At 41.7% G+C, this 13346-nt stretch overlaps 1 protein-coding gene across 2 annotated transcripts; it reads right to left on the reverse strand.

The window, feature by feature from the left end:
• Window positions 1–5174: 5174 nt before the first annotated feature.
• On the reverse strand, window positions 5175–9067 carry LOC133899041 (large ribosomal subunit protein uL22-like). Of its 2 annotated transcripts, none has more exons than XM_062339941.1 (7): window positions 8921–9067; window positions 8787–8823; window positions 8639–8679; window positions 5873–6103; window positions 5687–5744; window positions 5535–5602; window positions 5175–5423 (listed from the first exon to the last, which is right to left on the reverse strand). In XM_062339941.1, the coding sequence occupies exons 1-7, from the start codon at window positions 8921–8923 to the stop codon at window positions 5391–5393; spliced, it is 471 nt and encodes a 156-aa protein (XP_062195925.1). In that variant the 5' UTR covers window positions 8924–9067; the 3' UTR covers window positions 5175–5390. The 2 variants fall into 2 exon arrangements, with proteins under 2 accessions (XP_062195925.1, XP_062195924.1); XM_062339940.1 differs by having other exon boundaries at window positions 5687–5789; window positions 8921–9062.
• Between the last annotated feature and the right edge of the window lie 4279 nt (window positions 9068–13346).

Below are 13346 nucleotides of genomic sequence, written 5' to 3' on the forward strand. Positions count from 1 at the left end.
GTGATATGCTGAGCTAAAATTCAACCTTGTGTCCATAGACTCATGCAGGCGTTGCCAGAACTGTGAGGTAAACTGACTGCCATGATCAGAAATAATTATCTTGGGTACTCCATGCAGATACACAATCCTGGACATATACAACTCAGCTAGCTTCGGACCTCGATAGGATCCTTTGACTGAAATGAAGTGAAATACCTTTGTCAACCAGTCAACCATGACCCATATGGAATCATATCCTGACTGAGTTCGCGGTAGAACCACTATGATGTCCATGCTTTGCCAACTTTGATCAGCTGCTTGATTCCAAAATCTTTTCATCCTCATGCTGACCCTTCCTTATATCTTGTTCAAGCATCAAGTCTATTTCTATTGCAACTATCTCAGTGTTACACACCATACTTAGATTCATCCTCTCGAACTTCTTGCATAGCTTGGGACTCATCTGGTGAAGAGTTATAGCATTGATCTGAGATGTTCTACTAAGGGCATCAGCCACTACATTTGCTTTTCCTGGGTTCTAGTTGATTCCCAGATTGTAATCTTTGATGAGCTCTAACCATCTACGTTGTCTGAGGTTTAGATCTGCTTGAGTGAAGATATACTTCAAGCTCTTATGATCTGAATAGATCTCACATCTCTGACAAATCAGATAATGCCTCTAGATTTTTAGTGCATGAACCACTGCGGCTAACTCCAAGTCATGTGTCGGATAATTCTCTTCATGCTTCCTTAACTGCCGAGATACATATGCTATGACATGACCTTCTTGCATGAGCACACATCCCAAACCTTGTCGGGACGCATCGCAATACACTGAAAATGGTTTCTGAGTATCTGGCATGATCAAAACTAGTGCTGAGGTCAACCTTTTCTTCAATTCATTGATACTGGCTTCTCGAGCAGCTGTCCACTTAAACTCTGCTCCGTTTTCTAGTAGTTCTATCATTGGCTTCGCTATCTTGGAGAAACATTCTATGAATCGATGATAGTATCCTGCCAGACCCAGAAAATTGTGGATCTCTGACACATTCTGCGATGGCTTCCAGTTCAGAACATCTCTTACCTTGGACGGGTCTACAGACACACCTCTTGCTGATATGATGTGACCAAGGAAGGGAACTTCCTTCAACTAGAACCCACACTTGCTCAATTTAGCATACAACAGGTTTTCTCTGAGCTTCTACAATCCCATCCTTAGGTGTTCCTCATGCTCTTCCTTGTTCTTGGAGTAAACCAGAACATCATCAATAAATACCATGACAAACTTGTCCAAATACTCATTGAAGACCTGGTTCATCAGATACATGAAGTAGGCTGGAGCATTGGTCAGCCCGAAAGACATTATTGTGTACTCGTACAGAATAACGAGTAACAAATGTCATCTTTGGAATATCTGAGGCACGAATCTTCAGTTGATGATACCCAAACCAAAGATCGATCTTGGAGTACACACATGCTCTTTTCAACTGATCAAACAAATCTTCAATGCGGGGTAGAGGGTACTTGTTTAATAGTTACTTCATTCAGGACTCGATAATCTATACACATCCTTTGTGTACTGTCCTTCTTTGGGATGAAGATAAATGGGGCTCCCCAGGGCGAAGAATTGGGGCGAATAAACCCTTTGTCTAGTAGCTCTTGGATCTGCTCCTTGAGCTCAGCCAACTGATTGGCATCCATTCTATATGGTCTCTTATATATAGGAGCCGTTCGAGGTACTAATTTAATGATGAATTCAATTTCACGATCAGGTGACATACCTGGCAAATCCTCCGGGAAGACATCAGGAAACTCACTAACCACTCTGCTATCTTCCACTCCATTGGCTTTGTTTAAACCGTCGTTGATGGCTGACTTTGTTGTGGCTTAAAACTCCACCTTGGTACCATCTGTATGTGTTAACTGTACTGACTATGTAGCGCATCCAATGACTCCTTGTATTTGGTCAACCAGTCTATTCCTAGAATGATATCAATACCCTTGGACTCCAGAATGATGAGGTTGGCAAGAAAGTCTATGCCCCCCTTATGCATATACTTATTTTAGGGCATACATGCCTTGATTCCATTTCTCCTTTAGGAGAACTAACTAGCACTCGATTTTTATTAATGCTCTTGGCAATTTATATGTGTTCACAAACTGACATGATATGAATAAATGCGTAGCACCAGAATCAAACAATACTGTAACAGGATGAGAGTTTACAGAAAACATACCTAGCATTGCATCAGGAGCATTCTGGGCTTCCTCCACTGCAACATGGTTAACTCGACCATGCATCGCGTTCTGGTGAGGCTGTTGCTGATTGTTGCCCTGAGCCAGTGCTTGGCCTTGCTACTTCTTGGGGCACTTGTTGGCAAGATGTCTGAAATTACCGCAACTGAAACACACCCCAATGTTGCTTGACCCTTGGCCTGTGCGGTTCTGCTGCTGAGGTTGGTTGTTGTTGGGTTGCTGTTGCTACTGGAAACTGGGGCGAGACTGTTGCTGCGCTGGCTGTACTGACGGCTTGTATGACCCTGCAACCTGATTATGCATCTTCTGCTGCGGCCTCTGTTGCTGATTATGTTGCTGGCCCTGTCATCCATAGCGGAACATAGGACCGGTGGCAGGAGGGTTGAAGCGAGGACGGGTGTTACCGCCAGAAGAATAACCCTACAGGTGGCGCTTGCACTCTTCTCCCAAATTCTGGCACTTCTTCTCCATTATGAAGGCTCTGTCCACCAGCTTCTGGAAGCTGTGGTACTCATTGGTTGAGAGGGCATTATGTAAACTAGCGTTGAGGCCCTCTAGGAAGCAATCTTATTTCTTTTCATCAATATCCACGTCATTGGGGGCGTAGCGAGAGAGCTGAGTGAACTTGGTGAGGTATTCCCTTAGTGCCATGAGTCCTTGCTTCAAACTAAGGAACTCCCTCCTCTTAAGCTTTACTTCACCATTGGGGACATGGTGCGCACGAAAGTTATCCTAGAACTCTGCCCAAGTGATTTCCTAGGGATTCCCGTGAGCAGTAGTGTAAGCTATCCACCACTCTTGAGCTGGTCCAATCAGTTGATAGGATGCGAAGAGAACTTTCTCCCTTCCATTACACTGAGCTATCTGTAGCTTGCTTTCAATTGCCTTCAGCCAGTCATCTGCTTCCATGGGCTCCACTGCCTGAGAGAAAGTAGGTGGCTGGGTGCTCAAGAAAATTCTGAGCCTGGACTGCGGTTGCTGCGGCAATGCTTGCTAAGCTTGAGGTTGCTGATTTATTTCCTGAACCAAGCCCTGAAAAAGGGTCATGACTTTGTGGGCGTCCATGAGGGGTGGCGGGGGAGGAAGGTCACGTTGGTTGGCAGCATTGTCATTGGTGTTGTCATTGACATTATCGTTGTCGTTGTTGTTGACGTTGTTGTTGGTGTTGTCATTGACGTTGCTATTGCACCTAGTGTTCGCCATCTGTTGGTCGTCAGGGTACGAGCGGGGGAACATAAGAGAAAAACAAGGGCAAAACAAGACAAGAATAGAAAGAAAGGACTCCCAACTAATATTATTAACTGATGAAATGTAGAGGGGAAACCCCCACATCACACCAATACTCAATCAAAGATCCAACTCATAACATGGTTCACACAACAGCCACAAGCATACACTAGAGCCAACGACACACGAGGCTAAACGATTTATTCAGCTAGGGACAACCTCCTAGCTCGACTCTTCTCCTGGCCTGCTGTGCTGAAAGGGCCTGCAACATCTGCCTGACGAAGCTTCTTGTGCCATGGTGCCGGGGGGACCTCATCGGGGAGCTAGTCAGGGTCCTGCAGCATCATCTCCAGCTCATAGATCATCTGCTCATGCTCGGTGTGGCGCTGGTGTAGATCCTCCAACTCGTCGAGTGCTCTGTTCGGCTAGGCTTAGAGAGCGGCGGTGAGGTGGACCTGCTCTCTCAAACGAAGATCCGCTACGTTGCCCACGGACGCGAAAGTGACCTCCATGCTGCCTGATGGGTGCTGCGAGAACTTCCCGAACTGGATGTGGCTGAGGTCCTGTCTGTTCTCCTGGTAGAGAACAACCAGAGCCTGGCGGGCAGCGTCCTTAATCCCTGCCTCGAACGTAGCTCTGATGGCGGTGGTGGTGTGGACTCAGCGAAGACCATCATCGGAGGACTTCTCGAACATGGTCACCTCCATTGACCAGGAGTAACCACGTCCTCCAAGCGAAACCCTGACGCCCTTAAAGAGAGGAGTGTCGTTGTAACCAAGTCCCTCCAGCAGGTACCACAGCGTGCGGGCGAAGTAACCAGCCAGCTGTCGGAGTAGAACCCAGCTGGGGGTTGGTGCCTCCAGACTGCACCAGCAGGAACCTCCACCTCTGGAACTAGTACGCGCTTGCGCGGGGTATTCTTCGTGTGGGCCATCTAAAATTTTGAAGAGGACAGAAAATTAGTAACCATTTTATAAAGAGTAATAGACAGAGAAAGGAAAAATTAGAAGAAAAACAATTTTCCAAAAGTAATTTGTACAAATATAAATCCTTAATATATCCATTCTATCTAGGCTGCGTCCTACGGTAAACACGACTCTGATACCACTTCTGTAAAATCCAATTTTAAATAAATAAAACTGGGCACAACACATGTATCCAGGAACAAGTTTCATACATATGCTTACATCATTAGTGTATCATCACAGTACCATTATTATAACGATAATTAACTATTAAAAAAGACCCGAAGGTCAAAAAAAAAAACATATCAAAACAAAAAAAAATCATCAGCGCCAACGAGACCTTCCACACAAAATAAGGCCAATCTCTAGAGATGCCCTTTCTGACGCTAACGGTCAGTAAAACTGCATACTTAGAACGACCTCTCTGACTGTGGCCATAAGGAAGTAAGGCATGGCCGAGGTTGGTCAAAATCTACCCAACAAGTGATTTGAAAACGCAAACGGCAGCAAAAACACTTTCTTTCCCGAATGCTGCTTTTGGCTGGTTACACCTTTTGACCCATAGCGTACAAACTTGCTTCGTTACGGTGTAGACATCTATACTTTAGTTCGGCTGGTCGCACGAATGAATGATGTAATGATGCAAACAAGCAAGACATAGTGCGAGCTTATTCACTGTCGGACAACGGACCATGGGCTGAAAACGGTTCACACGAGCATTTCAACAAACAAACATGTGAACTGCAGTTAACAGTAAAAACAATCTCCAGGTGAAAATCTGGCATGCGACCAGGACAAGCAAAAACATTTGGAGATAGTTTTGCTCAGTACGATCCACTTGAGACAATGAACTTCAAAATGGGTCTGATGAAGTATGATCCAACATCACAAGAAAAAGGAGATACAAGCGATCAGCTCACTTTCTAACTGACACTAGCGAAACCATGCAAAGCTTCCTGTCCTCTAAGCCTTCCTGGGTGCAATTTGTGTCTCAGCCTGCAGAGCATAGACAAACATGGCTTCCATAGTCATTCACCAAGTTCAAACAGGACAATATCATATACTAAGTATCATATGCTTAATGTCAGTTGTACAGTGAGCATGTACCTCTTTCTTGACTGGCTCTTCCTTCTCTGACAGGATCAGCTCGATGTGGCACGGGGAGGACATGTAAGCTGCAGTAGGTAATCAAGATGGTGAGAACATTTAAATAGTAGAAAGCAGCGGGAGATAAACATCAACATAATATTTTAACTCACGGTTAATGCGCCCATGAGCACGGTAAGTCCGGCGCCGCTGCTTCTGAGCTTGGTTCACCTGAATATGCGATACATAGAGTGTATCAACATCCAAACCTTTAACCTACAGTAAAAAATTGAACATATTCATTATTCATGTAGTATGCAACAAGGAAGGCTCTGGCAGGTTATAGCAAGATAACATACTTCAGCATTACTCTCCGCATTCTTGAGAAGATCCAATATGAATCTAGCAGACTTGACAGGCCAACGCCCCTGACCATTCGAGTGGCGATTCTTAGCTTGTGCTGTACGTCCAACACCACCACAGTACCTACGGAAGGGAATGGCTTGCTTGTGGGCAATCACATCCTCAAGATACCTTTTAGCCTTGGTCAGCGGCAGCTTCCTGAGAGCAAAAGCTGTCTCGCGTGTGTTCTAAAGAGAGTGAGGGCAAAATATTAACCAACATGTTACAATTCAGTAAAATGTAATGTGTGTTCCAAATACATAATCATCGCAAACTAACAACACAAGTAAAAGAAAACTGGGCCTCAACTATGCCCAAGGACCTGCAAAAAAAGGAAAGGAAACAAATCATGATTCATTAGTTATCATTTACGGAAGCAGTGATCAAAGTCCACACAATGGTTCACCAAAGAATACTGAATATAGTTTTCCTAAAGTTTACAATAATACTGTTAGGGAAAAAATAGGCTCTTTTTTCTTTAGGTTTAAAAACAAGACAATACTTTTACACCTTACACATCGTGACATGCATATCAAGAGAGGAACATATAAATAACACCTTGGCCCTGGCAGAATAATTGCAGGGTTATCATGGCCAATTCTGTCGGAAAATTTACACACATAAAAAGAGCATTGGAGTGTATTGGTATGTAACATCATTTACTGAATCAGTGGCCATGGTATGACAAACGGTTCACTCAAGAACAATTTTTTTCCTAAAGATTACAAGGCTAACGCCTGTTGTAAATATAAAAAGCCTGCGCATCTACTTTAGGATACTCAATTATAGCATGAACAAGAACAAATAACACGAGAATCAGAAACTAAGCTCCAACTTTACTAACAAATTATCAGGACAGCTTTTGCTGTATAGCAAATTAGCAATAATTCAAGTTGTGGCATATGTAAATTATAACACAAAAATGCCAAGATGCACTTGTACATCTCATTATAACAGCCCGTTTGGTTGCCCGCATAGCTCAGCCTGATTTATATCTATTGAGCCAGGCTAGCAACATGCAATAGGATCTGTGTAGTTGACTGCATGTACTCAACCTAGCTGAAAAGAGATTGTGTTTCGCTACCCGTATGAGTATATATTGCATGAGATTCAAACAAATTAAAACATGAACAAATTGATTGTGCAACATTTGGATGAATTTGTGCATGTTTGAATCAGGAACTAAGCACCAACTTTAGTAACAAATTATCAGGACAGCTTTTGCTGTATAGCACATTAGCAATAATTCAAGTTGTGGCATATGTAAATTATAACAAAAAATTGCCAAGATGCACTTGTACATCTCATCATAACAGCCCGTTTGGTAGCCCGCATGGCTCAACTTGACTCGTATCTAATGCGCTAGACTTGGGAGATGCAGTAGGATCTGTTTGGTTAACTATATGTGCTCAGCCTAACTAAGAGATTGTGTTTGATTGCCCGCATGAGTATATGTTGCATGAGATTCAAACAAATAGAAACATGCACAAATTAATTGTGCAGCATTTGTATGAATTTGTGCATGTTTGAATTTATTTTAATTCAAACTGAATTAAAAAGAGAATATCACATGAAATGATAAAAATGCATATAAATGGAGCATTACAAAGAAACTCATTTTTTCACCAAATAACCTAGGGTAGAAAATATTTTTATAAATCCGTACATCACATGATAAGAATATTAGTGAATTTTCCCTGAATTTTAGAAATTTATTTGAGGCATCAAAAATTGCTAGAAGTCATAAAAAATAGGCTTCTTTGGAGAATTTTAATTAAATATTAGCTTAGGATTTTTGCATCAAACCAATTAAAATAGGTTGCTAGTGAGCTCTAGTTTGCTCATAAAAACATTTAGAATTTTTGGACCACTCTTGTACTCCCAGATAAAATAGAGAGTTAAATGAAAACACACACGTACACGTACACAAGCGCTCGTGAACCGAGCGAGCCTAGCCCGGCGAAAACGAAAGCAAAACCCGTTTCCACAGGGCTTGGCTGGCACAGGAATTTTGCATGACGCAGACCTGGCTTGCGCGTACGCCCAAGCAACCAAACAAACTTTGGCTGCACGCTCAGAGCTAGGCCAGCCCACGGCCAGCCAACCAAACAGGCTATAACTGAACCAGTGGTCATGGTGTGTCCATTGACCCAAGAATTATGAAGATAAGGTATTCCTAAAGTTTAGGGGGATACTCTATTCAAGAAAATAATAGTCAGCTTTATCTATAGGTTTTAGACTACCATGAAAAGAAAATTTGACTTATCACCCTTAAACGTAACAACTCACAGGTAAAGTAGATACAGATAAAACTTTACACTAATATTGCTGGAGGGGAGGACCGGTCAATTGAAAAAGGTCCATGTCTAATGGTAATTGCACGGCCAACTGATCCTCATGTATTAAATTTGAATGAATACCATTCAATTATACTATACATGAGATGTTGATCACACTTATGCCATCATTCATCGAACCTATCTACATATAACTATCCAACAGAAAATAATGTAGAGGTAAACAGACGCTGATACGGACCCTAAGCCCATATCGGATATATCTATCCCCATTGCACTTCCAAACTACACATTTCAACTGGCATATGCACCTAAGCCCATCTCAGACATACATAACTGCACGTATATGCAGTAATACAGAATTCCACAGCTCGAATTAGAACACAAACTTGCACAGATCAAAACTTCAGTTCCTCAAGAACTCACCTTAAAATGCACGCGCAAGTCCCGACCCATGGCCTTAGCCGCTGCAAAAACACGAGGCAAGCATCATCACTTTCCAGATCAAGGCCCCGTTCGTAGAAGATGCAGATACACGAATGAGAAAGAGGATACGAGGGGAAGGGGCGCTTACACTTGGTGGGATTGGATGGGTCCCTCGAGTACTTCACCTGCCAAGAACCAAGAACAGAGAAGAGGAATCAGGAGAGAGAGAGAGAGAGAGAGAGAGAGAGAGAGAGGGGGGGGGGGCGGCGGGAAGGGACGGACCATGGCTGCAGCTGGCGAGCGAACTCGAGGAGGAAGCGGCGGCTACGGAGGCGAGGAGTGGCGAAGAGAACGGGGTTGCGGCGCGGAAGGGCAGCTTTATATGGGAAGGGAGGAACCCTACGGTGAGTGGAGCAAGCAAGTAAAAACCTACTGGCCTTGTAATGGAACGGCCAGGTCATTGGGCCTCTAACTGGACGGCCCGACTGGGTGTTAGAACGAAATCACGAGCCAGCGTTATGCGGACCTATCACACCCTTTGTAGGTTCAAGCCTGAAAGGGATATTTAGGATGTACTCTCTCCGATAGTAAACGTAGATCGTTTTATATTTATATATAAAAATTAAAAAAATAGATTAAATGATCTTATTATTCTTTATTTATTCTGTATTAGAAAAGATAACTCATTCATTTATGAGAATGATAACATTTATTAAATAAGGATAAAAAAACAAAAGAGAAAAAAGTACATAGAAGTTCAAGAATGACTTATATTTAAAAAATAGTTGATGAGGTTAAAATGACTTACATTTTCAACCAGAGAAAGTAGTTCTTAAGATGATACAGTATCTTTCTTTTTTTTTTAACAAAGAGCGACTAACGTCACAAAGCCCAAATAGAACGAAAGTACAAAACTATTTCAGTGTAAAGAAGAATAAAATAATTTGATTTTTGGTTTTACAACGCAACATTTACAACAAATCTAATCATGAAGGAAAACCAGAAAAGGTGCGTTTTGAAGAAAGAAAAAAGAGAAAAAAATATCATCTGCCAGCACAATCAAACAATACTCCAACATATTGTGAGAAACATGACGAAAAAAAATATTAGTAACAGTTCTCAGTTTCGACAATCAATGAACTCATTCGAAACAAGTTGAAATATGGCAGAATGCAAACTGTTACTAGAACGATCACATCAAACATCAGCGACCTTGTGGAACACGATAGGATTAGGATACAACATTTCAACAATGGTGCGGCAACATTCAAGAAGAAATGTTGCAACATCCACAATATACATACATATATATATCACTCCTGATCACCTGCTATACAATATATATATATATATATGAAGACATCACTCATTCAGATACGTGACATACTAATACTCATTAAGATATACAACGGTCAATTACAAGAGCACGTGAGCGACGATTAAATCACAAGGTGAACTTGTTCATTGTTGTTCATACTTTTCTACAATGAATAGGATACTACTATATTCTTATGATGTTTTGTTGCTTAAGAAGAATATAGGAGAGGCACCATAACCTAACTCTAATGTCACCCCTTGGGGACCAAGTCAAATAGGATTTCAAGTCGTTCTCAAGTCGGACTTCAAATTTAGATCGGAGTCTGCGGATAACATATCAACAAAACAGGTATAATTTTCCTATATAGAGTCCAATTAAGATATTCTTGTACTTGCTAGAAAGTTGATAATGAACCCTTTCCAACGGATCTAGTCCCACCCTTAGATTTTTAGAAATCAACTAGAGTTAATGAAATAAGATGAATGCGTCACCGTTTTGGGCTATGTCGGGCCCTGTAAGCGTGTCAGGGCCCAAGTCCAGGTTGTGTGTGCCCGTTCCCATAGTTGCACAACTCTAGATCAACCTCCTTAGGTCTCGCTTATATATATTCAGTAGCAGTCATAGTTTAGACTCGTGTTTTCTTAGATTATTCTACTACATTACAGTTTCATCGCTTGTTCAGTTTGAGGAACTCCACATTGTGAATTGCATCTATATTCGCAGCAGTAATTCAGATTGCATCTTCTATTCTTTTGCTTGTGTTCTCGATTCGCTTGCAGCGAAAAACTTCTTGGCGTGGTCAACCGCGTTTGGCATGGTTGATAACCATAGAGTAGTGATGTAGTGGTTACGAGGGCTTTTAATTGGTTCTAATCAGAGCCTTTTCGATCATTAACACCAAAACTCCATAAATCGACGTATCTTCACACCTTTTGGAAGATTGAGCCATACTTCCATCAAGTGGAGTCAGAGTTTTGGTTGCCCATTAGGTAATCTCGTTTATTTCACTTTGTTTAGTTGTGTTCTATCACCTAGAGTCTAGAAAATTGCCCCACAAAAAGATTTAGATCTTAGTCCTACGCTATCCAAACCACTTTGTGCATTTCTCAATTTTATTTTCAGTTTTCGCGTTGTTGAATTTGAGTCCATCGTCGGTGTCTTTGTTGCTAGTTTAGTAATCATGTTCTAGTGTTAGCGTCGAGTCTTTGCTGGTATAGTCGTTGTGTCTCTTGGCTTGCCCTAGGCTGCAAAAGTGTTGCTATCTTGCGTCGGTTGCAATTAGGATTTTGTCTGCTATAGCCAAGATTGTGTCCATAGCCATAGCCACACTCTACCACCTACTTGGATTCGACCCCCTACTCGTATTCAACTACCTACTCAGATTCAACCCCCTACTCAGATTCCACCACCTACTCAGATTCAACCCCTTACTTAGATTTGACCCCTACTCAAATTCGACCACCTGCTCAGATTTGATCCCTTACTTGGATTCGACCACCCGCAACCTAAACCGAACCCATCTATTTCTGGTTGCTCTCGGAAACCCCCACACACTCATCATATCATACCCTGCAAGTTAGAGTCTGAACGAAAACAGAAGCTAACCTAAGTTCAGAGATAGAGAATCTTTTAATTACCTTTATACCCCTGTCCTCCGAAAAAAGTTTATGACCCGCTCACCACCCTGGACTAGAAAAGGTAGTAGAAGAGATTTGAGATTTTCTCACATTAGCAAAAAAAGAAAAATATATAAAAAAAAGAGAAGCAAGAAGCAAAGTGCCAAAAAGGAGTCCAAAAAAATTCAGAAGAAAAGAAAGAAAGAAAATCCAGTTCGCATTGCATATTTATTTTCCATTGTGCTTGTATATTATTTTTGGCTTGCTCGAGCTAGTTCTAGAAATGCGTTCAGACTAGCAACTGTGACGAGTACTGTGGACTTTTATTCAGCTTCGCTAATCTAAATTCATTATTGCTATTCCTTACTACTAAATATTGTATGTTCAAGCTCCACCTTTTGATCATAATAGGTTTTCCCCATGCAGTCGTCTCACTCGCTCCCATTAAGGTATCACGAACCAGCCACCTACTATGGTTGGTAAGAACACTTGTAACCCTTGAGAGTGTGTGATTCCACCTCCACCACCTAATAGTTGATAGAGATAATATATTTTTGTTGTCTCCTTTTTGCTACTAACCATGACAGATAGGAGATGCGGGAGTTCATGAGGATTTAAGGACAGAGGATCGAAGAGTTGGCTGAGAGCATGAAAGTGCAAACTTAGGAGACGGATGAGTTACAACAAATGCTTTGGTACTATGAGATCTGACTTCATCATGTGGATGACACATTAGGTTCTACTAACCGTATTATTATTAGTTTCACTGATAGGTTGAACAGGATGGAGCCTTGCATTCTAGAGCAGCCACCAACACAACATGCTATTCATGGTGCCAATGGGCATCCCAATGAAGTGTCAAAAGTTGATGTTTTTTCTGAACATTAGGAGTCTGTCGTGGACGATGATATTGTGAGGCAAGAATACAATGTCAATGCTGCCCTTGCTGCCCAAGATGCATGTCGAAGGAACTGACTTAACTTCAACCGTCAAGCTATGTTAGGTAATAACTTTCAGCAACATAACACACGTGTTAATGATGACTCATTTGCTAAAGTTAAGTTTACCATGTCATCTTTTACGGGTGTTTATGATGCTGACACTACAACAAATATGGCCTTTTGTGACGTAAAGCAAGGTGATGAAGAGCCAAAATGTCATGTATAGTTCATTATTTGTGGCGATCTTCTATGTTTTGTCATAGAGCCAGCGGAGGGCAATCCGGATAGCTACTTTTGTGACGTTTTGGAAAACACTGTCATAATAAAGGAGGAAAAATATCATAAAAAAAACATTTATAACAATTCTTTGTCGAGTCCATCAAAAGAAAGGCATTTTTGGTAATTTCACCAGTTTGACATTGAGTGTTTGTATGACAGTAGCAATGAAACATGTAATTGGACCATCCAAATTTAAGGGAACTTGGTTGGGAGGGGTAAAATGTAAAATAGCAATATTTTAGGCCCACCTAATAGCCACCTCTGATCTCTCTCTCTCTCTCTCTCTCTCTCTCTCTTCTTTTCACTTGCCATTGTATATATCTCTTTCCTCAAATCAAAAATCCCCTTGCACTCTCTTCCTCTCGTGCTCCTCCCTGTCGCCACCGCCACCGTTCACCACAGGATGGTCCATCGCACCCGAGTATTGCTTGCCCTTTACTGTCTTGTCATAGGAAACTATTTTGTATCTGGCATCTTCAATGAATTTACTTATTCAACACCGAGGCATGAACCGCAAGCATCAAGCATATAAGTTATCAACTAAATATGTCTTA

This window comes from Phragmites australis, chromosome 18 (genome assembly GCF_958298935.1).
Source record: "Phragmites australis chromosome 18, lpPhrAust1.1, whole genome shotgun sequence".
In the NCBI taxonomy this organism is placed as follows: domain Eukaryota; kingdom Viridiplantae; phylum Streptophyta; class Magnoliopsida; order Poales; family Poaceae; genus Phragmites; species Phragmites australis.

Bases quoted from the DNA above. Each gene is read 5' to 3' on its own strand.
- LOC133899041 (XM_062339940.1), bottom strand. The intron at 5,603-5,686 runs GTGAGTTAAAAT...TACCTACTGCAG, and splicing joins TGCTCATGGGCGCATTAACC to CTTACATGTCCTCCCCGTGC. The intron at 5,424-5,534 runs GTACATGCTCAC...TATGCTCTGCAG, and splicing joins AAGAGCCAGTCAAGAAAGAG to GCTGAGACACAAATTGCACC.